The sequence below is a fragment of the Netta rufina genome (genome assembly GCF_964035555.1).
Source record: "Netta rufina genome assembly, chromosome: 2".
Taxonomy (NCBI): Eukaryota; Metazoa; Chordata; class Aves; order Anseriformes; family Anatidae; genus Netta; species Netta rufina.
In genome coordinates this window covers 110,206,695-110,231,501 of record NC_140124.1, presented here as the reverse complement: position 1 = coordinate 110,231,501, position 24,807 = coordinate 110,206,695, and the positions used below count along the sequence as shown (strand labels likewise).

Here is a 24,807-nt window from a genome sequence, read left to right as displayed (position 1 = left end):
TGGGGGTCGTCCTCACGCGTGCCACAGAGGGGGTTTTCTCCTCCTGTTTGCTTCTGCTTGCAGGAATGCAGGGAGGCAGTGAGGATGCTGGCTGCACGCTGGCTGATGTGAAACGCTAGCAAGGAAGTCACTGCTCTGCCTGGTAGCTGGTGGAAGTTCCTATTCTGGAGAGATTTAAGGATCTGCAAGAATTCCTGTTTTAGCAGTATCAGCCAGGAAGACATCTGTTAACCATGACATGATGTTTTTTTCCCTCCCCCTGCCTCCTCCAGCACGAATTCTTCTACCTCTTATTGTTTATATTGTGTCAGAGCTTGTAGCCTCTCCTACAAGGACAACATAAAGGGAAATAATTTCTCTGGGGTACACCAGGATTTGACCACGACTAATGCAATTCATAGGAGCGGTGGGGTTTGTGCTAGAAAAAAATAAAAAGCTGCCTTTTCAGATTTGTTCCCTATCAGGCTGTTTGTGGGTATCTCTTTTAGAAATGCTACCGGGAAGTGCATACCCTTTAAAGCTAGGGACTTCACTGCAAAAAAAAAAAAGAAAAAAAAAAGACCAAAGCAAAAGCACTTCTTCCCCACAGCTATCTTCAAAGAGGAAGCTCTGCTTTTCCTTGAAAACAAGGGCTTGCAGTTCCAAATGCTCTGCAAGTCAGGACTAATTCAGCTCAGGAAAATTATAAGCCCATGTATGTGATAATAACCTTGGGCTCCACAAAAAAGGAGGAAACTGCCCGTCTCACAGGCTCGAGTGCAAACCGCGCTCATGTCGGAGTAAAATCCAAGCAGGGCCACACATTTTTGCTGTCTTGCACCTTCGGGTAAAGCCTGCGATGTTTAGTGAAGCAGAATTCAGGCAGAGCTCAACAGCATTTTACCAGAGGAGCAATCCTGGCCCGCAGAGCACACGGCGGGCTCCTGGGTGTCAGCATCTAGCCTCGCTCTTCTAAAACACCATTTGTTCAGATTCTCGTCACACACCTTGCCCCCTTAATTGCTCTGACATCCACAAGGAGGGGGGAAAAAAAAGCCTACAGGCTTGCAGCTGCCAAACATTAATGCAAAATGCTGGCCAAGTAAGGGAACTTTAATTACAAACTGCAGCTCTCCACGCACGGCGCTCACACTGGAGATGCTCTCGGCTGCTCCGGCACCCGTGGGAGGCAGGAATTGAAGCTGTGTTCCCCTCGGGACCGCAGGCTGCTGCTTTGGATCTGTGTGTACAGTAGGTCGACGATGCTGTGGTTGCTTTGCAGGAGTCTGCTAACGCCAAGATGGCTGTGAACCGCCAGGAAAAAATAGCACAGGTTTCTCGCTGCCCTCAGACTGCAATTTGCTTTAATTGCAGCATATGCTGGTTTTTGTATTTGGGGAGGAAAACGCCTTGAAATTACAGACTATTACGCTCCTGTTCACACTGGTGTGAGCCGCAGGGAGGGGGAACTCCAGCTGAGTCTGGGAAGATGGATGCGAGTGAAGTCTTCTGCATAGGCAGTGTGGCCCTCTATCACCCAGCTCAATGCTTAAGCTCTCCTTACTCGCAGCCCAAACTGCAAGATCCTTTTTAAACCTGCAGGGACGCTCTGGCACGACCTTTCCTCCCTTCCCTCAGCTGAAGGCAGCACCAGCCGCTTGTGAAATCCCTCAGCCGAGCGCTGAGGAACAAACACCCACTCCTCGGTTCCCTGTCAAGCTGTGCAGCTCCTGCCTTGCGTCACGGCGAAATCTTGGACCTTGGACAAGAGAGCTCTTGGCACTTGCCAGCTATTCCCACCACCAAACGAAACACAGCACTTCGTTTCCTTTGGTCCTTCCTCAGATTAGTGCCCTCCTTCCGAGAAGGAGCAAAGAAAGCCATTGATTTTAAGGATTAGCCTTCAAGTCCATTTTTCGCCTTGAATGTATCTCGTCATACCTCCGCCACAGGGGAAAGCCCGCTCAGCTTACTGCAATAAAAGCTCAAACGTGGGCCTCAAAATGTTGTGGTTAACCAGCGCATGGAAAAGGAGGGCAGCACACACCCGCTGCTGGGCTGAGAGCTCCCCTGCAGGAAGCTCTCCTGGCTTTCTCCTTTTGACTCACCTGCCCACGTCCACCTCAACGCCAAGCATGGCTGACTTCGGGTGATGTTGGAGGACTCGGACTGTTTGTTTGGAGCTTACTTCCAGCCTGAAGAAGGTTGGAGTCACAGCCACGATTGCTAAAACTACTTTCTTTCTGGATGCCAGTTAACAAGGAGTTTCTGTTTGAAGGAAGGCAGCTCCCTGTCCGTGACAATAACCGTGTCAAAAGCTAACAAATATTTTCCTACCCAGACGTGGCTGCCATAAAGGGTTGACACTTTGTGGGTTGCCAGCCAAAAATAACTTGCCAACCCTGAACGTAAAGCTGGCTGAAAGTAAGCAGAGGGCATACTAAACGTCTCACTTGAAAATTTAACCCTCACACATACAACTGCGCTGTGTCTTGCTACGTTTCTGCCAAAATAGCAGACCAAATCCTACGGGCTTGGTGCGACTGCCAAAAGGCTACAGAAATCTCTCACCAGAGCAAATACTGAGTTAGGGCTGAGATCAGGGAACGGTTATGAGCCTGTTGTATTACAAGCTTTGGCTATGGCGAAAAACATACAGGTTCTGCTCATAATTGCTGCAATTAAAGGAAGGACTATCCCATGATGAAATAAATATCTGGGAAACAAAGGCTCTACGAGACACTGAGGTTCTACTCCGATGAGTAGACGATAAGCATCAAAACACAACACAGTTTCATGACTTCAGAAAAACCCTAATGGGCATTCTCCTATTTTGTAATAGATGCCAATTAGAGGAAGTATAAATTTTCCTCTGAACGAGAGAGAATGAGTGCATTGTTCAAACAAGCCTTTCATCTAAAACATGTATGAAATACAGCAGGAATAAAAGCACTTACTTTTGTAATACCTCCACAAGTTTGTTTTTACATGTCCCAGTAAGTAACTGTCATTGAGAACAAAGCATTCCAAACAGCTGTTATTAGTAGATTAAAAATAATAATAATCTTCTTAAAATGCAGCCAAATGCAACCTCAACTTTCTAAATATTGTTACGAACATCTATCTGTGCTGCACCACCTCGTTTTGAGTATCACTTACCATATACGAAGGAAATATTAAAACCCGCTTGTGTTTGCCACACGGCCACTGGGGATCATCTAAAAGATTGGGGTCATATTCAACGTAGTCTCCCAGGTCACTGCCTGTAAAACAATGGCAAAAAAATAACATTGCTTAATTACATCAAGAAATCTGTAAACGTTAACTGGCAAACAAGTTCAGTGGCAATGCAGAAAATGATCTTTGTGCTGGCTGATTGAAAGAGTCAAAAAATTTTGTGTATGTCACTCTAGGTACTTCAATAATAGTAGAACTTGCAAAGACACAGAGGACCTGAAGCTTATGAATTACCTGGGAAGTATTAACTTAGGGCTGAGAGAAGTGCACAATTATATGAAACCCCAAAATTAAGCCACAGTCCAATAGTCTGCCAAACAAATGAGATCCCGTGTACCCTGCCATGCTCAGGGTGAAAGGAGAGTGAGTGGGGAAATTTTGTTGACTTTTATTCCCAGAAACGAGCTCTCACATGTTTATGCAGATGTTTTGATTTGTTTCATTTAATATGCCAAAGTATCTTAAGCATATAGTGTTTTGGCGTGCGTTTTGTGCCCGGTTTTGTAAACACAGCCCCTTCCAGCCTCCTGAAGGTCACAAGTACGATTTACACCTTCAGCTTCTGACTATCGTGTTGCCATTGTGTACTTTCCACAGCAAACAGCAGTCATGATGAGCCGTTTGTGGGAGGCACAAACAATGCCAGTTACACAAGGAGGCATGCTGAGCGGGAGCAGGGGCTGGCAATATGACAAGGGACCGGCGATTGTGTTTACTCAACTTTCCATGATCTGTAAGCCAGCTTTGCTGAGCAAACAGGCAACAAGGGTGGAAAAGGGCACTCCAAGCTCAGTGTTACCTACCCCAAGAGACTACGTTTTGCTTAATTTAAGCATCAAAGGGGTTAAAACATGGCGTGCCTCCACCAAAAAGCCTTCGTAACTGGACGCCTACCTGTGCAGCCTGCTCTAGGGAACCTGCTTTGGCAGGGGGGTTGGACCCGATGGTCTCTTGAGGCCCCTTCCAACCCTACAACTCTGTGGTTCTGTGATAATAGCTGCCTACTGCCAGGGTGTGCAAGGCTATTAAAACAAGCTTTTTGGTAAGTTACCTGCATCAATGCTCCCCTGGGTGCTGTTAGCTCTTGCCAGAGAAAGGCTACGATGGCTTGCATTGCGAAATTGGGAGAAGGATGAGGTGGAGTCTATCGTGTTCCTCCGAGTTCCCAGAGCATTGGTTGGAAATAGGAACTGTGTGTATGAAACCGTCTAAAAGAAAGTCAGAATGGACAGAGAGTTACTATCAGCCCAGCTCAGCCACAGCAGGATCCCTTTGGGGCATCCCAGTTCGAGGCAGAGGAAACCAAATTAGCAGGGGATTTTCTGGATTTGATAGTTAGGCACAGATGAATAAACACTAGTCACCTACATTTGCTTCAGTGTAGTCACTTTATCCACACAAAAAAAGCTTTTGCCAATGCATTAATTCTTCAGCAAAACAAAACGACAAACACACACGCGAGCTCTAATACGCGGGATTTACAAAATCCTACTCAAGGGTCAGATTTAAAAATACGTCGGGTTTTTCACTGGGCCTTCCCTGTAGCAGATTTCAGCTGTTTCTTCACTGAAACGGCATTCTTCTGGATGGGTCCCTCAGCACAGATCAGCCACAGGCACATCACCTGAACACTGCTTAACGTAAGCACTTTCTGTGGTATTTCTGTCCTTTAGGATTTGGCCTGGCACAGTCTCGTTGGTGTCGTAAGTTAATGGTAATGGTTATGGGAGATCATTTACTACCTGCCAGCGTGGACTCAGTGTGAATGAATAACATGTGACAAAATTATTTTCAGAGTGAACCAATTCTCTGCTTGCATGCTTGGCCAGAAATAGACTATGTCTTGCTTCTCCTAGGTTTATTTTCCAAAAATAACAGTATTATGAAGAAGAAAATGAGTCTCAGACTCCAGACTGGTTTAAAAGCTGGTCAGAAACAGTATGAAATAAAACACGTGAGCTTTAATTTATTTATAAGCAGACAGATTGTCCTCAAGAATTTACTCTTTGGGGTCTGGACTGTCACTTGGTTAGGTGAGCACACCATGTGCAGCAGCATTGACCTAGGGCCCTTAAGCCTTTAAATCCAGAAATGACAGCAGACTGGATAAACAGAACGACAAAACATAAATCAGGTTTTCAGGAAAAAAAAGAAATGTTTTCATATGTGATTAAAATAATCTCTTCTCTACAGATTTGTTTAAAATGGATCACTTTCCCCACAGAAGTCATAATTGCTTATTCCATTTCAAATGAATGCACTCTTGGGGTTTGACATGCTCATCAGGTTCATACTAGTGTCCTCTTGCCCTTTTGGACAAATGCAATGTTAAGTGAGATTTATTGTATTAAATAAATTGGAAAGCCAGCAGAATTACAGCTTGCAGCTATCACCAGAAATTATTTTTGCCTCTGACAATATGCTCTGTGCTGATACCTCCTGCTAGAGCCAGGGGAACACCAATTTAGTAATGCTCCACAGACTCAGACGTTGCCCAAGGCAGGTTTCTTCAAGGAAACTGAGTGCTTTGCACTGACAGCTAGGATGGCCCCCTTGAATTTCTGCTCGTCTTATTTACAGCTCATACATTCTGCGTTTTAACTGTTGTATTATGCTGAATATGGTCATTTATGTAATTATTTGTGCTTGTTCCGAGTTATGCCATGTTCTTCCCTAACGGAGTAGGAAGCGAAGCGTCCCCACCTTCCCGTCTGCTCCGAGCTCCACTCCTTCAAGACCGATGATCTCCTTCAGACACACTCCAGCAGAATGGCACTGGCGTCCACCATCCAACTTCATATCCCTGGGGGACAGAAACCAGAGCAGAGACAGCTCTTCAGAAGCACATCTTACTCACTACTTACCTGCCACGCAATGGAAGCAGCATTAATCCTAGATCTACCAGTGCAAAGCACAGACAAGAGATCCAATAAGCCACCACATCTAATAAACTGATGCTCCTAAAACACGTGTCCAAGTGCCTCCTTGCTGTCATGCAGAAAAGCAATTGCCCACGGAAGCCTCTGGGAGGAATTTCTGCACCCCCAAGAGCAGGAGGGTGTCTAAAGCTCAATGAATTTGCTCCTGGAGGCCTTCAGGAGAAATCCACCTCTTCCTCTCACTTCAGGATGGAAACCTGGGCTTTAGGAGGACTGATCCTCAGTCTGTATCCCATGCTTTAGCATCATGGATGTGAGAGAAGATAAAGATGATGAGCAAATTTGTGTTCCACAAATGGCTACTGTATGCAACTCCAGAGTATTTATCTTGTGGTATTTTCCTGGATGATTTCTGCTAAGGTCCAAGTACGTGCTTAAAAACCTGTGGGAGAGATGCTGACAGGAGCCTTGGAGAAGCCCTGCATGCTCTTCACCCGACTGCTGGACTGGGCTAGCTCCTGCTTTCTCTTTGCAAGCCCTGTTTCCCTGTCTTCACTTTAAACCTTGTCACTCATGTTATTTCTCCGAAAACTGGCAATCAGTGAGTTCCCAATAAATCGTGTACCTCGCTCCCAGAAAAATCCCTCTTGATTTCTTGACTGGGGTTCGCTTTGCACTGTGTCATACCATCATTCTCTTTCCTGATACCACATTACTGAGAAGCTGCACAAATAATTAGGTAAAAATAACCTTCTGTCAGAGGCAGCGGATTAGCCTCCCTGTTTTTGCACGCAACATGCTTGAAGGAACTATTTCTTCTAGAGATACATGCTAAGCAGTAACCATTTCAGCAGGTCTTATCTAAGAAATGAACACATGACTCGAGGAAGCCCCCAAATCAAAACAAAAATCTGCATTATCTTTGGCGATATCAGGATAATTTACTTCACTTCCTCAAAGACAGGGGAGGAAATAATGCCCTTACAGCTTTGAAAACAAGTCACGGAGACACTCCTCCGTGCAATTAGCAGAGAAGGCTGGATAGCTTTGTTAATTCATTCAGTGAAAATCTGGCATCGTTTACAGAGTCAGCTCAGCAGCTTTTCAAAACCAGGGTGGCTCTGGGGACGTAGGAGAAATCACTTTGGGAGCAGAGATCAGGGGCAGCTCCAAGTGTAAGCATGCACAGGAATGATTCCTGCCCATTAGCTGGAGATCAATCAAGACGAATCCTCCAATTTTTCCCATCTTTCTTCTGTTTTTGAAAGAAACCTCTACCTTCAGGACCCTGTAAGCAACACTGCAGTTATTCTCCCTCATTCTAAGTGTTTTGTAAGGGCTACGTAGAAGTCCTCTCTACCTTTACATCTTGTCCTTGTGTTTGCAGGTAGTATATATTGCTTGCGTTGTAAAACAGTAATAAAACATCACTGTTTGGGGAGAAACTTGCCCATAAAACTGAGAATTTAACTCACTCTCTCGAGGAAAATCAGTACAAACCAATCCCCAGTTTCTTATCAAATGAAAAGGATCATCCCAGCTTATATACCTCTTCTCCCCGCTGACAGAAGACATTGTTAAACACTTGATAGGAGATTCTCATCCTTTTTGAGTTCCCTGTCACTAAGCCCAACAGCAAGCTAGTCAATTTTTTTGCAGGGAGAGTGATTTTTCTTTTTTCTTCGTTTGCAGAGATTTTTCTTCCCTCTCCTACTACAGCAAACTTCACAAATGCCTCAGCAAAGCTCGTGCTGGATACCTGTGACCGAGCCAGCTAAATAAAATAATAACAAATCCTTTCTGGATTGTAAACTGAGGCAGGTTATGGTTTCTCTTGTGGGGAACTGCTGGTAACAGCAGGCTACAAAGCACTGTCCCAGGGGTGCTGGGGCAGCTTCCCCACCTGGGACAAGCCCCGGGGCTGCGACCTTGCTTCTGGAGGAGCCCAAGCACAGCTTCTTCCTCACCAAAGCCCCCAAATCCCCAAACCAGCTAGGAAACATCTCACATTTGCTCTCCACAAAATGTGTGAGCTGTACCTGGAGAACAGTTGGGACAGTTGTTTTGGGACAGCCAACATGCTAAGTGCAGCAAACCTCTGCCACCAAGTCCTTCAGGATCTGAGCCCTTGCGTGGCACCACGGTCAGCAGGCCCCACACATGTGTGGGACAGGAACTTGACAGAAAATCAAGTGTTGAAATTATTTACATTACCAGTGGCACCGAGGAACTGCGCAAACCAATATGCAGTAGTAAAAGCTGTTTACAAAATTCAGAGTCGGAAGGATGGCCCCTGCCAAATAGGCTTTTAAGCGAAGAGAACTTCCTTCCCCCTCTTCCTCGTTTTTGATTTTCCTGGGTTTTGTTTTCCAAAAGTGCTTTTTAGCAAAATTTTCCAGCGATTCGAGCAGACGCTGAAAAGCTAAATTAAGTCACAGGAAACATAATTTTGCTACCTTTACTTTATTCGAGCAGGGAAAGCTGAAGGGAATCGCAAGATCAGGATGCCACTTCCGCAGGAGGCAAAAAACTTGACCCCAGTTTTTGGTAATGTTTGGGGAGTTACCCTGATTTACATAAATGCCCATGCTCTATTTGTGCATACCGTTTCCAGAAAGCGTGCTGCTGGCTGGTGTTGGAAACTACACTCAGGACTGAGGGAGAAAAAGAAAGTTAGTTTCACCACCTCATTTTCCTGAACGGTACTGGGTGCCTTGTGAATCCAAAGTTGTCGTGGGATGGTGGAAAGTTTTACCAAACAGGTAAATGAAATCAAAACAGGAATTCTCAGCCTGTGTCAGGCAAAGATTAGCAGAACATAAACTGAATATAAACTGTATTATATATATAACTGAATATAAACTGCATTACCTTCTCTTTCATGAATATAACATCGCTTTAATGAGCCAGACCCTGTGCTTTGACGTGATCTATAAAGCCCCATGCAAGAGTCCTGCTGGGCGCTTGCTCTTTAAGTGACAGCAACAGTTGAACACTTTAACTCGTGAATAATTTAGGAGCCCGTTAAATATTAAACACATTTCTAGATGCATGAAAAAGCCTTCTACTTTTTGCGAAAGGAACCTGATATGTGTTACTTAGAGATGCAACCTTTTTGTGTTTGTGTTTTATGCTTAGTGATTCCTGACTGCCCAGATTTATTCCAAAAACAAAGGCGGTTCAGGAAATGTCAAAAAAAAATCCTACTCTTATCCCTCACTGTAAATAATTTCTACTTATTGTCTGAGTTTATAGGGATGAGGACGATGACAACTTTGGAAAAGATGTGCTGCCCGCCAGTTCTACAGCAGAGCTCCTACTGACTGAGACTGCTGGCTTTAATTGACTGCGAGTTTTCAGATCCTAATTGCCATTAGTGTTGCTAGAACAACATCTCAAGCTGCAATTTACCGGGAAAGGAGGTGGAGAAGCTCGTGGAAAGATTGCTCTAATGGGCCAGCATCCTTTTAATCTCTCCAGACATATTCAGGTGTCAGCGTGTCAGCTCTTGTCTTGATGTTTTGCCCGACACGGAATAAAAGTTCAGAACTGAAGCCTATTAGCTTTTGGGATTTATCACTTCATTTCAATCTAAGGGAACAGGAAACCTCATAAAAATGAACTAATGGTGGATCTATAAAATTCACCTGTGAGATGATTAGTTTAAAAATGCCATGCTGTGTAGGAAAAAAAAAAAATCAGACAGATTTCGGTGTCTTTCAGTAAGTGTGTGAGGTGCAGTGTTTCAGGTGCAGTGTGTGAGACAAGCTCATCTGGATGTTCCTTTTTGTCTCATTTTGCATACAGCTTTCTTCCCCAGTTTAAACACTGAGGACGAACAAAGATTTCAGGATTTGGATAATGAAACCCTTTGGGAATGCCTGGCCTCTGGGCTCATTGATCGCTGTGGCTGCACGTTATTTGGGATGATGGTATTGGAAACTTCTTGCTCATCGTATCACTGAACTCCTTAGTGTTCTTGCCAGGACTTCAATGGGCAAAGTTAAATTCGGTGATTATTTATCTTTAGAAACTGGATGAAACTGGTTTGCAGCAGTGCTGAGAAGGACACAAATTCTTTTTATCTAGTGACTTAATGCTTTACTTCAGAAGAACGATCGATTTTCCGTGTTCCAGTCCATTTGATTACTGATACTGTATTATTTTCCTTAACTGGAGGCAGGTTTAGCCAGATAAATTCTTATATTTGGCTTAATAATTCTTCTAATTCTCCTACCAAAGAGCAATATTCAGCAGTTATCCTTTCTGCAGGATAAGTTTCTAACCCCTTAGTGAATTCAGTGCCAGGAAGAACACAACACGAGGCGAATTGGCTGTTTTTGTGACATGCACTATCTGATGCTCTGGTATTTTTGTACTCCAGCTCATTGCCTCCAGCCTCAGTGACAGTCAGCCACTCTGACCCCACGGCTGATAGCTGAATGTCAAACCAGCCACGTTGCAGTGCCAAATCTCTCTGACACCCCCAGCTCTCCTCCTTCGCCGGCTCCTTTACATTCAACTTCTGGGCAGAGCTCTACAGAAACTTGGAAGCTCTTAAAAGGCTCTAGCAACATTACAGAATAAAATGCTATGATAGGGATGATTATAATCTGTGAATTAAAAAAAATAATAATAAAGCTTAGGTTTTGTTATTAACAAAATCCTAGCCTAAAATGCCCTTTTTCAAAAACATGTTTTTAAATTGTGAGCCATAAGGACGTGTGCCAAAGAAAAAAAAATATAATAAAGCAACAGAATTATAAAAACAACCAACTTCACTGCCTTTTTCTCCTGGAGGAAGCACAATACGGTACCTTTTTCCTCCTTTGTAACACCATTAACAATGACAGAAATACATTATCATTTCCTTTTTTTTTTGGAAATGCTCAGGCTTTTTAGAATATGAATGAGACCTGGATTGCTCTCGGAGTACCACTGAGTCCTGCAGGCCATGTGGAGCACCTCCAACATTGCCCAAGAGGATTGCCAGAACTGTACTGTCAAAGCCAAAGGAGAAGTGGTGCCTAAAGAAGCCCCAGGAGCACGTAAGCAATGGAGAATTGGAGTTTTGTTTGTCAACGTTACTGCAAAATCCCCGTTTGGTAACTTCCACGTGTGGGCATGTTTCACAGGTGAGCAAGATTTTGCTCAGCAGCAAAACCCAGCCTGTGAATACCTTTTAGCTGCGAAGATCTCCAGCACGTTGGAAAAGAGTATCAGCTGCCAAAGTGATTCTGCAGCTCTACTAGCAGCCCTTGAATTGCCTTACCACTAACCTGTGCACCACACAATGAGTTCAAATGGCATAAAAGCATCATCAAAGGCAAGCACTCAGCCAGTATTAGCAGTGCTGCTGCTAATACATGCCTCTGCAGACTGGCCTGTAATGACAATGAGAGTTTGCGTGTGTGTTAATTTAATAAGAACGGCAATAAAACTATCACATTGTTCACAGTATGGAGCAACTCCCTCATCGCTGCCCTTAGCTACCACTAAGTAGTGCACAGGGTCTGCTAACTTTGGACTTCAGAGGCCAAGGGAAGGCAGCTGGCAAGAATCCTGCTTCTTTCAGCTCCTGACATGCTGTACAACCTCCCTTACGCTCATTTCACCTGGCTATGCCTGCTCGTGCAGCTGCTCTGGTGGTCTAGATGGGGGAAGAAAAGCAAGCTCTGCTCCCATCCGCTGCCCTGCTCTGGGCCATGGAGACTGGTGAAGGTGGGCCTGCCACCACACCACCCGCAAAGATGTGGGCAGCCTCACCGTAACCAGACCTGCAGAGGAGAAATTACGGCCCAGATCCACAAAAGCACCTGCCTCTCAGTGGTTTCAGCAGCAGGAATGCATCTCGAAACGTTTGGGAATGAATCTCGGCGGTAATTCTCCCCTTTCTCTTGCAGAAATAGCACTGTAAGCTAGAGCATTAGTTTTCCACCACATAAAAGGTATGGACAAAATTCTGAGGACACACAATTCCAGTGATAACGACTGTTCATGACTTATTTTTCTCCCCAACACATCGCTCTCTATACTTTTTGCTTCTCTCCAACAGAACAGAGAGAAGCAGAGCAAATAATTTCCCTGGCACGTGGTGCCCTCCCCTCTCAGCCTCAGCATGTGCAACCCGATGTGCCTTCTGATTCAGCAGCTAACAAAACCCACCATCCCTCACCAGCAACCCCTGCACTGCTCTGGAGCATGCTTCCCTTCACACTCAGCTGTGTCGGCAGGAGCTGCCTCTCGGGCAGGTTTTTGTAACAGATCTGTTGGAGCAGCTCAGCTGCAGCAGTAATCCAGAGACACCCAGAAAGCAAAGCTGAAGGGTGCTGTCCTTGCAAAGCTTCAAAAAGGTACCGATGTCTCTCCCCCCTCCTACCCCGCATCCAAAATGTGCAAAGCAGTCGGCAGCCGCTGTGCAGCCCGAACAGAGCGGCTACAGTTCCTGACATACTGCCTCGTCTGTTCTTCGCACCAGCTGTTCCTGGAAGGAGGTGCCATTTAATTGTTTCTCTCTTCCTCTGATGCTTTGGAAGAAAGACAGAGAGCATTTTTTTTTTTTAATAATCTTGGCTTTTTAACCTACAGAGCAGGGCTGGATTGCTGTGTGCAGGCACTTTCTATCTACTCACCCCAATCCCTTCTTGCAAGCACGGTACGAGACATTACATATTGAAATAATATTTAGACGTGGAGCTGGGTTCATTACTGCTGTAATTTAGAAGATATAACCAATCATCAGCATTTCAAAATATATTCAGTTTTCAATAAAGAGGCAATTTCCACAGGGCAATGACCATAAATGAATGACAGGGCACCGAAGAAGAATGAACAGAGCTGCCAGTCTGTCAAGGATTTGCCTGATGTGTCATCCCTGCTTAATTATGGGAGAAATTTTACTGTAAGACACAGGAGAGCAAGTCAACTTTCCTACACAGGTACCTCCTTTCCTGTCTGCATTAAAAATAATCTCCCTTTGTTTTGAATTACTGATGCACGAGCAGTTTGTGGCGAACAGCTCTCCAGAATTAAATAGACGGCAGAAAAAAATTGAGCCACGTTCACCCTTTGTGCACTGGATGAATTTCATTTCTATTTGCGGGTCTTTCAGCAACACCTCCCTGTATGATCTGAATATTTCCCCCAGATTTGTGCCCTGCAGGCACCGAGCCAACGCCGGCCACAGGCAGCTCTCAGCTCGCTGGCAGGCGGCCACGCTTCAAACCTCTGCCCCAGAGGCGCGGAGCTGCCGCCAGCACGGCCCCTGGCAGGTCGTGGCCCAGAGACTGCGAGATGACATTTCCTAGCTAAACCCCGTTTCCTCCACTTCTGCAGTTTCACTGCAAGAGGAAAAAGCCTTCTCAGTCTTTGGAGAAACTGCTTCAAATCCAGATATCCGTCAGAGGTCCAGTGGCTCAGCACTTTCAGGGCTGTCAGTCAGCTCCAGGGAAGTTGCTCAGAGCTGCTAAGAATGTGGATGGCACCAGTGCCAAAACAATCTGTCAGCATTACCACAACTCTCTTTTCACTAACTGAACGATCTGACCACTGCCTACAAGTCCAATGAAAAGCCATTAAGTTTAGATCCAATTATTTCTCTGTAGTAATGCAGGTCTAGATACAGTAACACCATAGGCATGTGGGAGAACCAGAAAGCTAGCACTGCTTATAAAATAAAAGCGCTGTCTAAAATACATGTTTTATCAAAGATGGGTGAAGAAAGAAGAAACAATACAGGCTGTAGGCATTTTTCACGAATGTAGAATTCGGGAGGCCAGTTTTCTCCAGTTCAGTAACCAAAGGTACCACAACACAGATAAATAAACTGGGAAGCGAGGATTGTAGTTTTAACCTGGTAACGACCCACGGTGCAAACGTTTCTAAATGCACTCCTCCCTTCCCTTCTCGGAGCAGATGTTTAAAAGCGTTAGCCTCTGTCATGCTCTTGTCCGCACCCAGCTCTACATGCAGGCCCAGAAAGACTACGTAGGATGTGTATAAGTATACATACCCGACTTGGGTACAGTCTCGATATGGCAGCACTGAAAATATGCTACAGAAGGATCTTCTGCTGCTGATAAGGACTATTCTAAAATATAAAAGAAAATAAAAGAAATCAAAGACTAAAATTTAATAATCCCGCCGCAATAAGCAACAAAGCAACAGGTGTCATTGTCGAGGAATTCATCAGCACAAAACTTCCATCCTCACCCCTTCTCCTCCAGCACAATGTCTGTCTCCGTTACTAGCTGTCAGGACCGGATCCCTCCTCCTGTGAAGATGGCTCGCCTTCATTCATTACTCAGCTCAGCATTTGGCTACATGACAGTGTGATTTGTTTGCCTGCACAGAGCTGATCTCAGAATGCAGGCCGCTCTAACTGCAAACACCTCGTGCTTTCAACCAGTCTCCAAATCTCTGCGGCATCTGCAATACGGGTGGCATTAAATTAAATACCTGAAAGCAACCTATCTGTTTTACACCTGCACTATAACCTTGAGCCATCAGCCTCGGACATAGCATCAAGTGACATCAGAACAACCCTGAGGTCATGGCCCACTTTCCATAAAGCTACACGGACTTCCAACAGCAGCATAATTCACATTTTAGGACATGCAGATGAGCAAGAAGCCAAGAGAAACTTGATCAAAATGTTAAGATATGCAATAGCAATAAATAAGTGATTATTTATAAACATACCAGCTTTCCTCACTAGCTTCAGGACCCCAACAGTTGTACAACATACACTGAAAAAGACCCTTCTTTCCCCTAAAACTGGCCGACAGACTACGTCCCCTCAAATCCCTCTAAGATCTGGTGATGGTAATTCATACCCTTCTGACCTGATTAGTGTGACGATTTACCTGTGTTTCACCTTCCTGAAAGTCTCCACCTGTGGTCCAGAGTGCCAGGACCTATTGCTAGGCTGGTTGTCAGGGCTATTTCGCTTCCTTGCTCTGCTCTTCAGCACGGATTTTCCTGATGTTGTCTGCCACTGGTCTCTGGTGAGGGGATTTCACCCAAATTTTTGTCCTATACTGGTCAAAGTTGGATGACAAATCCTAGCAATCTATTTTGTTCTTTATTGTCTGAAAATCTCCATATACATCTCTAAATCTTAAACCTTTTACATTCTTTTAAGGTATTGTTTACTTATGGGAGCAGCTTGGCTTAGTCATATTTCTTGGAAAAGGCTTAGGTTCCCCAGAGAGCCGCTGCATGCAAGTATTATCTCCTTGGAAAAAATGCAGAATGATCAATTTTCCTTTTCCTGGATCATTCTATCATAGCGATTTTATTTTCTTCCTTAAAAGTGTATTTCAAAGCAAAGCAGTATTTACCCTTTAATCAAAAAGGGTTTCTAATAATAAACCCATGTACAACATTAGGAAACTGCTGCAGCAGATACGGAGTTCTGTAACAGCCCTTACCTATGGCAAATATATCTGATAAGATGTCCCCAGGGTGCTGCCGTAAGTTATAAGGCAGGGAGAATAATTTTGTCACATTTGAGAAAGGCAGGCCACAAGGAAAAAAAAACTGGCATATGATTAATTTTGTGCTTGCCACTGTTTATTGCTGAAGAGTTGCTACTCACAAGAGCTTGCTTGTTCACTGAAAGCCTCGTTTGCTGATGTATGAAACTTGGCACACGTTTCAAGGCTGACATCAGAAGGCGTCCCGGAATTCAGAGCACCACAGCACCCACCAGGCATATTCCCCCACTCCCTCTGGCTGCTTCTGGAAATCCAGCTCTTCCACTGATGCCCTACAACTCCCTAAAAAATAAGCCCTCTTGCAGAAAAACAAACTGGTGCTTTCCACGTCCTCCAGTGGAAACAGCAATGGGAAGTCACCAGAAACTTGCTGCATGTATCAGAAGGAATCAGATCAGAAAGAAAACAGAAAGCATCAGCCCAGCCTCTATTTTTTTTTCAGATTTCTTTCCCTTGGGAATCAAACACTGTCCCTGTTTCCATGAAATGGGACTTTCACTACATAAAGATCTTCCAGAGAGGGAGATGAGTGCACGGCCTCTCCTAGCAAGGGCCTCCAGAGCCAGGCTGCCACAAAGCCTCTGCTTGCAGGGCTACTGGAGGGGGGCTGGTGCAAAACAGACTTAGGAGCTGGCCTGGAAGAGAACCAGGGATGGCAGTGGTCAGAAGCTGATCACAGAGGGATAAAACAGCATTTTATTCAGGGGTTTGACGATACGTGTGGAAACAAAATAAATCTGAGGGCTGACAGTGGTTTGCTGGACCAGAAAATCCAGATATGTGTCATAAAGTATGCTTTGGAGAAGAAAGTGTGGGGGAAGCTGGCTGCTGTTCAGGAAAATAGAGTTATTGTTTATGAGAGAAAAGCATTTTTCTGGATTTCAGCTCTTCATCAGTGTCTACGATGCTGTGCAACTGCGATTGAGCTATCTTGGATATCAGAAGCAGCTTGACTCAGAGTGGGTTTACGTGCCCTGACTGCCATTGTGCCATGTAGACATGTTTAAAATTACTTCATGAAAAGCTTTCCACTCTCTAATTCTCTCATTTTACCAAAAAGTTGTACTAATTGCTACAGCTTAGGGAAACCACTCTTTTGCAAGAGAGCTCTGACAACGTGCAGCTGTCTGAGATGGTAAAAGCTCATCTTCCAGTTTCTTTAATGAGGTATGTACTATAAAACTACAAAAATTTGCAGAGCACAAGGCTCTCAGCTATTAGCAATGCCCTCATATGTCACTGAAAACGTTTGAGTAGCAAGACTTTGCTCCCCTGCAGGTAAGGATGAACACAAACGACAGATCTGGACATCACCCTACAGCCTCCCAAGTTTATGCCAGACCTATTTAAAACTGTTTGAGAGTAGTGAGGACACACAAACAGTCAGCCTCTTGCTGTGCATGGGTGCATCACCACTGTTAAAAGGGCAGCAAGACCTCATAGCTTTTGGGTCCTGCTTGGTTTTGGCACAGAAACCTACGCTAACGAGAAATCGCACGGAGTGGGAGAGGGGTCTTGTTTTACTGCTATATAGGATGACCCCAGAAATGTTCTTGTCGCGTTCTCACCCTGGGTTGTTTGCTCAGCTGGCTCACGTTGCTATTTTGGTGGCCTGTTTCTGCTAGATGGGACATATTCTGCTTCACAGCTTGTGGAAGGGACCACCACTAAGCCCGCTGAGTACAGTCACTGGGTCTCACAGGGTGAAACCACACACCGGTGGCTGCATTTGCTAATTTGTAGGACGGGTTGCCTTGTCTTTGTCTTTTAATGGGCAAATTTATTTTGTGTTACTTCACGAGATTGCTTTGATAGTGCGGTCTAGGAAACCTAATTTTCCCCTTCCTTTAATAAGCCACATCCTACAAATCCGAAGAAACTGGTTTAACCAGCGCACAAAACTATCAACAGGGAGCCTTACAAGGCATCGCTGATACGCTGCAGTCTGGGTACAGGTGGTTTTTCCTCAGTGCTCAAATACCTGAGCTGTTAATTTTAACCACAGCCCGTCCTGCCTTTGTGCAGGACTGCCGAAGGCTCTACCCGGAGTATCGCTGCTCAACACGTGCCACCTCCAGGGCTGGGAGGGGAAGAGCTCTCAGCACTACAGGACAGGGACTTGTCAGAGGTTAAGAGCCCCAAAAAGAGCAGTTCACAAAAGGAAAAGGAGCCCTGAGCTGTCACCCACACCGCGTGTTTCTTTGCTGTGAAACTTGGCCACGTGCCAGTGGAACAACTTGGTCTGGTGCCAGTGAAACAATTACTGAAAGCACTAGCTATTTTGAAGCCTAGCTCTTAAATCCTCCGCTAAAAAACACACTAGTGTGGATGCTTTCAGAGCTGAGTTCCTCAAGTCAAGCCACATGAAAGGCTGTCGTGCAGCGACCGAGGGGTTGCAGGTTTCAGACAGCTCAGGGAGCCCAGCTCAGCCTGCCTGCATGACCACACGTGAGCTGCTTGGGACGAGGTCCTGGGCAAAGGGAAGAAGAGCCAGGAGGATTTCCCATCCGTTGCGATACCTGGGGCTCCTCTGTGTCACAGGGAGCTGTGGAAGACACCAATATCGAAGGTCCAAAGGGACTGAGCACCTCTGCTGATTTGGGGCTGAGTACACGAAGCACATTGAACTGAATTTCCAGGGGCCCCTTTCAGCCCGAATGCCAACTGCAGGGACTGCAACAGCATCCAGCCCCCCTGGAAAAGCAGGGTGCGTGCTCAGATTACTTACTGCTGGACTCAGCCTGCTTCAGGGAGACAGAAAGTATTGCCTTTGCATTTTATTTTTAGCTAACATCGCTGTGGCTCTTTGTCCATAGGATGGAAAGCATTTAACGAGCTGTGTATCTTGTTCTTACTGTATCTGTGCTGCAGATAAAGGGATCTTTATTATGATTATGGAAATATTCTGGAAAACTGTGTCTGCTGATAAAGATAAGGAGCCAGCTGAATAACAAAAGCTGTGTTTTCTGAGCTACAAAAATATTCTGTTGTTATCAGACATAATGAGTGACGTAACACAAATTAAGACAAAATGCCGCACGTAACCTACAAACACATTTTTGCAACGGCTGGAGAAAACGTGTGATTCTGTAGATCGTTTACAAACCAAGTGTTTTTTCGTTTTTTGACAGGTAATATTTCAAGTTTATGCATTTGTTTTTTATATGCATATCTCAGAAATTACTCATTCTGTGTGAAATTTGCATAATACTTTATAAGTGTTTTTTTTTTGCTGTAAGAAATTCCTAGAGCACGCATATATTTATGCACAAACCAGGCTAAAATTAGAGAGCTGCTTTTTAAGAGTTTGATTACACATGTATTCGTTGTTTAGACAATAATCGTCTGCTAGTCAGACAATAGTCAAGTCAACAGCTCTGCACACGTCTGCCTGCAACAAAAGCTGTTTCTAAAAAACCCTCCTCTCCCAGAGCCACGCTCTGCAGTATTGATGTTGATTACTACCTTTCACTGCATTCAGTCGTACATCTGAGAATAAAGGCAAGGAAATTTTTCTTCTAGCCAAGTGACACCTCCCGGAATTCGATTCATAAAAACCGTGGTTCGATGTTATGTCAGAATTTCTATTGATCTGGTTCCACATTTGATTAAAATCACCGACTAGACCCACAAATCACTCCCCAGATGTGGTTCGTGGCCACCACAATTGTACGAGGAGAGGTATGTGCAAGGGTCAGCTCTCAGCAGGAAAGCTCTGTCTATGTCAAACCTGTTCAGGTAACCTATTCAGGTTTGGAAGGACAAGAATAATATCATAAGGCATAAGGGAAATAGGCTGGGGAAGGAAAAAAAACACAACACAGATGTCTTTGTAAGCAAGGAGGGATTATTTTCTCTTCTGAGCTGGATGGCACTGGAATAAAGAACCTACTTGGTTGATGGGAAGAAGACAGACACTGTACCACTGCAGCAAGGGAAATCTTGGCTGTCTGCTGCTGCACAGGACCACTGGTGCCTGTGGCTGCCATCTGGGTACTGCACATCAGAGTGCAGGGTGCACGTGTGGCCACAGCCACACCTTTCCATACATCTCCTGGTGTCCCCATGTACCCTTTCTGCCTACGTCTGCCCTGAAAAGAAGGCTCCCGCTTGTCACAACCATCCCCACCTGCGCATTTGCAGAGCGCTCTGCAGCTGGGAGGACACAATGGTGCGCTCAGAACCTGTCACTTTTATAATTCATCTTGTAAGACTTGGGATAATCTTAATACCTTCCCCTCCAGCTGTTTTCTTGAGTCACTTGTCTGGTAAGCCTCCTTCAATAGGCAGCCCTGACAACCCAGCGAACCCTGTGCTTACCCTCGCACTCGCTAATAGCTGCTGAAATATCACTCAGCCATTGCTAAACGGGTTCCAGGCAGGTTCAGCCATGTGCCTCTCTCACTCCTAGCACCTGGCACTATCCTCAAAGAGCCGTAACCACATTATGCTCCGTTCACTGACAGCACCACCGATCTTCCTTTTCCACAGGTATCTGTATGATGGAGACACAGGTCCTAAAAATCAGCTAGCACTGCCTCTGACTTGGATTTCACTCAAGAAAGGAGCCTGCACCTTCACAAACTGCTTTAATGGCCCGTATTGACTGTACATTTGGTAACAGGCAGTGCTTGTTGCACTGTTTCAGGGGGACGCTGAACCTCCCCATGCCCCCGTGCCCCACGAGTTGCCTTTGCAGAAGCAGCACAGTACCTGCCGTTTCTGGTATCGTGTTGCCTCATGTTCTTGATAAAATGGACCTTCTTAAAGTTCTTTGGTCTGGGTGATCCTGAGAGAGTCCGACATCTGAAAAACAAATCGGTTGGGGGGAAAAAAAAAAAAAAAAAAAGGGCTCAGTTCCCTGCTGTACAGCTGAGAAGTCTACACAAAGGCAGGAAGGAAAGACTAGACAAATGATTCGAGTCACCCTGTTTTAGGAATCAGCAAGAACAATGAAGACAATAAGTCTGGAAATGTGACAGCTCGAATAAAAAAAAAATATTTAAAATAATAATAAGAAAAGGCACCACCACCCCTCCCTTCACGCAGAAAAACACATAAAAAAAATCTCAGCGAAATAAAACTTCCTGTAATCCGTTGTGACAGCTTAGCCCAAGCTTTGGGAGGGGGAAAAAAAAAAAAAAAAAAAAAAAGTAAAACAAAACTTGGTACGTCTTTCTGCATTTTTTTCTGCTCACACCAACACCCACACTTTCGTAACCTCCTTGGCTACTGATAAGGGAGCTGCTGAGGAAAGTTCTTTCTTGTTTTAATTTTAGAAAGGCTTAAAATCTCTTATTTACAAGGATAATTTGTAACTCTTTTAACTCTAAATACCACTTTCCATGTTCCTGACAGCATAGAGAACAACAGAAAACAAAATGAATTACCTCAGAGAGAAATTTCCCCTCAAAGCATCAACGCTTAAATCTATTTTACATGCAAACACACTTCTTAAAATTGCAATTAGAGAAAGGAATTGCCAGAGGAAGGAGCGACGAGACAAACAGCGCTCCCTCCCTCCTTCCAGCCTTGCTCTTTTTAATCAACTGAAACCACAAGGCTCACTGTGAAAGCTCTCTCCGTTTCGTCTCCTTGCTGTTCTGTTCCAAGTCACAGAGCACAGGCAGCAGCGATAACTCCCCAGCTCGGTGTGCAGCCAGGGCTGCAGGCACTGCATCCTCCATGGGACTGAAGGGAGAAGCAGCTTTCTCTGGTGCAGGGGATCCCACGAGCCCATTTTTTCCCCCATCCTCTCCTACATGTAGAGTTCAGCTTCCTCACCTCATGAGGCTGTTCTGTAGGACTGAAACCGCAGCCTACTGGTCCCAAGCACCAGGGGCTGCCAGTCCCCAAATGCCATCACCATGCCCGGCCAGATCCCCAAGGGGGGGAACCCCACCACCGTGCTATTTTTGCCTTCCCCTGCTGGTCAAATCCCTGCAATTCCCTCACCCTATGGCTCGTTTCCTTCTTCGCAGGAAAATACCACCGAGAGAGCAGTGCTACCACCAGCTCTGCAAATTAGCAAATAGAAACGTGGCCTCGCCAGCCACTCTTTGCTCCTATCTTTTGCCAATTAGACGCGTTTGAATCATTTATGAGGACGCTTCACGACACGCTGGGAAGCGTTCAGCAGCGAGCTTTGTAAAAATAATCAAGGCTTGGTAGCGGGCCAGCCGGTAGAGCCTCTGCTATGAAGTCTTTGCTTCAAGGTGGGGAGAGACAGCCAAGGTGCGTGTGGGTAAACAAGGCCACAGGCTAAACACCAGCATAAAGCAGCTGAGTGACAGGGCTGGGATAAAGAGACATTCAAAATTAAGCTGCTGCCTAGCCGAACAGCTGACCTGGAAGCCTACCACACGCTGGTCAGATTACTGATCGGCCCGTTTCTGAGCTGTTAAAACAGTTGCTCCGTTTTCCAGCCCTCCGGAGGATTGCCGGGTGCCTAATTGCTGCAGTCCCCAGAGGGGCTGTGGCCTCTTGGACGCAGAAGTGAAACCGCAAGGAAGCTGCTGATGTAACGTGGCTGGGAGAGGTTTTAGCAATGAAGCAGCAGTCACAAATCAGCACACAGGGAGAGTGACGTTGGCTGCTGAAACACGATGTGTGTGCTGAGAGAAACAAAGACCTTAAAAATCCATAAACAACAATGATGCTAAAAAAATACTAACCTTAAAGGGCTTACTTTATTAAAGCAGCCAGGAACCGTGTAATTCCCACCACCTACCCCCTCACAGGGTGTGCGATATTTTAATACCTTTACCAACATGAAAAATGTCTTCATGTGTACATTCAGCTGCTTCTCAGCACGTGCAGGGACAGCAAGCCTGCCCTTGTATGTGTCTTACAGACAAACAACCAGACAGGGAGCAAATAAAATCACCTCCTTAGCGGGGCGTTTTCCTCAATGTCCTCCAAAGTCTCCAGAGAAGATCGCTGGGAGATCAGCCGACGTCTGCAGGGAAAAAAACACAAAACATTGCCACCAGTTAGAGTGCACAACGAAGTACCTGGAGCTGCTGTTTAGAAAGGTTCACAAACCACAGTTATCTATCTGAGACGTACATTTGGGTTATTAACCAAGTTTCTTTTTTTTTTTTTTTCTGCTTATCTTATCAAATCCATTTGATTCCAATCAGAACCAAACTCCTGGATCAAAACAGCAACTCAAACTCCACCTTCCCAACAGGTCCTTCTCCTTAGTTTGGGCTTTCAGGTTTTCCTTTCTTTAAGGTTTAACACCCACCTGCCAGCAGCCCCTCACTTGCTGTGCTACAGCTTGCAGTATCTTAAGCACAGGTCTTCGACAAAATAATTTGGGTTTTAAACCAGTTTGCTACGGTTGAGTCAGATCCCTCCCCACCATCACAGAAATGAAGTTGTGAAGGAAATCTTATCACTTCCAGCTTTCTGATTGTCCTGGTGGGCACGAAGAAGCCCCAGCACCCAGCTGCACCCAGGCCCCCCCAAACCACCATAAATCAGGAACCACGTGTACGACACAACCCACCCACGAGCCCTGTGGCTGGAAGGCTGCTCACTACTTTATTCCCGGGCTGTATTTCCACAATAAATTGTTTTCACTGATGCCAGCGTAAGCAGTTTCTAATCCTTCTTGCAATTTGCTAGCCCTTGCAGTCGCTCTGCTTCAACTGTTCCTGCAGCCGTGCTGGAAATCAGATTACCAAAATGTTTTCGGATCAAAATAACCCCGAGGGTCAGTGATTTCATTTACTACTAGGTCAAACACCAGATTTCTATCGCTAACCCCCAGACAACACATTGCAGGACGCTCTGAATGTACACGCAGGTTTTCAAGTATTTAGCAAATCATTAAAAAAAAAAAAAAAAGAAAACCTCAAACAATTTCTAAAACAACCAAGTGTGAAGCATAATCCTATTAGGAAAATATGTAAACCTAAATCCCCTTGGGCTTTGTCTAACCTAGAATTTCAGAATCAAGCCCTGGTACAAGATAGGATATGCCTTCAAACTGCTAAGAAAATATAAAAAGCCTGCATTTTAGGGTGTGCTGAACTTGCTGGCATGTAAGAAGACAGCAAATATCTGTCTCCTGTGCCCATGGGTGCTCCCTCTGCTCCATCCACAGTCAGAGGACACAGAGAAGCTCTTCTGGAGAGAAATCCAGGTGAGGAGGAGTTTCCCCTCTATTTTCTGCACGGGTCCACAGACAGAAGTTGGACGTTTCAGCCACCAGCACCACTGATGCAGCAAATGAGAGCTGTTGCTTTAATACCTCTTTATACGCCATACGAGGCTTTATGAGCCTTCGATGGAAGAAATGAAGAAGTGTGGGTCACACAGAAACCTCCAGGGACATGCAGGGATATCACAGCATCTCTCACCTCTCCCCAGAGTTGTTGGTTTTCATCAGCTGGGCTCCTGGCACAGGAGCACTGCTGAGGATTTACAGCATCTCTGCCGAAATCACTTCATACTGCCCGGGAACTTTGCTCCGAACTGCATCTCTTCACTGGAGAAGCTCAGCAGCAAAGAAGTAAGAGCAATTATTCCACTTTTCAATCTTTACTTTGAGGCCTAATTAAGCTGACCTAAATACCAGCGTTTGTAAGCCTTCCGCAGCTGGATGTTACACCAGAAATGGCAACTAATGAACTTACCTGCTGTGAGCTGACTCCCAGCCTGTGCCCCACACAGATGAGGACAACTTGTGTTTAATATTTAAATTCTTTTTATCACATTTCTGGTCCTTGTGCAACTGTTACATGGGCCCAGAAATTACTGATATGCTCAAACCAAACTCCGAACCAAAGCCAAAGAAAGAGACTGAAGAGATATTTGATGCATTGGTGTTTCAAAGGGCTATTTTCTAAGATATTCATGACCCTGGTTGCATACTTGTCTTTGACCAGATGTCTGAATCCCTGTGGAAGTTTCTTAAGGCTTAGATGTTGTCTATTTCTCCTCCCCTAAGTCAGATTAATGTGTGGCTCAATTAGAAGATGAATACAAAGAAAAAATGAAACAAAGGTCTGCGACGAACAGAGCGAATGGCCAAGTTAAGGACTCTGCAAAAAGATTAGCTGTAACCAACCTGTCAATCTGTGGAAAATTATCTTCATTGTCAATTGCTGCAAAATACTCAGCTCGATAACATTAAGCCTACGAAAGCGTAAGCCCCTTAAGACAGGAGGTGATAAAAAAAATGGAGCTGCAATCAGAACACTGGA

At 45.1% G+C, this 24,807-nt stretch overlaps 1 protein-coding gene across 1 annotated transcript in view; it reads right to left on the bottom strand.

Moving 5' to 3' along the window:
- The window catches only part of CABLES1 (Cdk5 and Abl enzyme substrate 1), a gene marked incomplete at both ends in the record, with an annotated part of 51,686 nt that overhangs the window by 7,753 nt on the left and 19,126 nt on the right, over positions 1–24,807 (bottom strand). The window contains 6 exons of the mRNA XM_084281796.1: positions 3,139–3,242; positions 4,268–4,424; positions 5,920–6,019; positions 14,107–14,184; positions 20,306–20,398; positions 22,479–22,550. Of these exons, the coding sequence (XP_084137922.1) occupies positions 3,139–3,242; positions 4,268–4,424; positions 5,920–6,019; positions 14,107–14,184; positions 20,306–20,398; positions 22,479–22,550 (604 nt within the window). The remainder of the gene's footprint in view (positions 1–3,138; positions 3,243–4,267; positions 4,425–5,919; positions 6,020–14,106; positions 14,185–20,305; positions 20,399–22,478; positions 22,551–24,807) is intronic.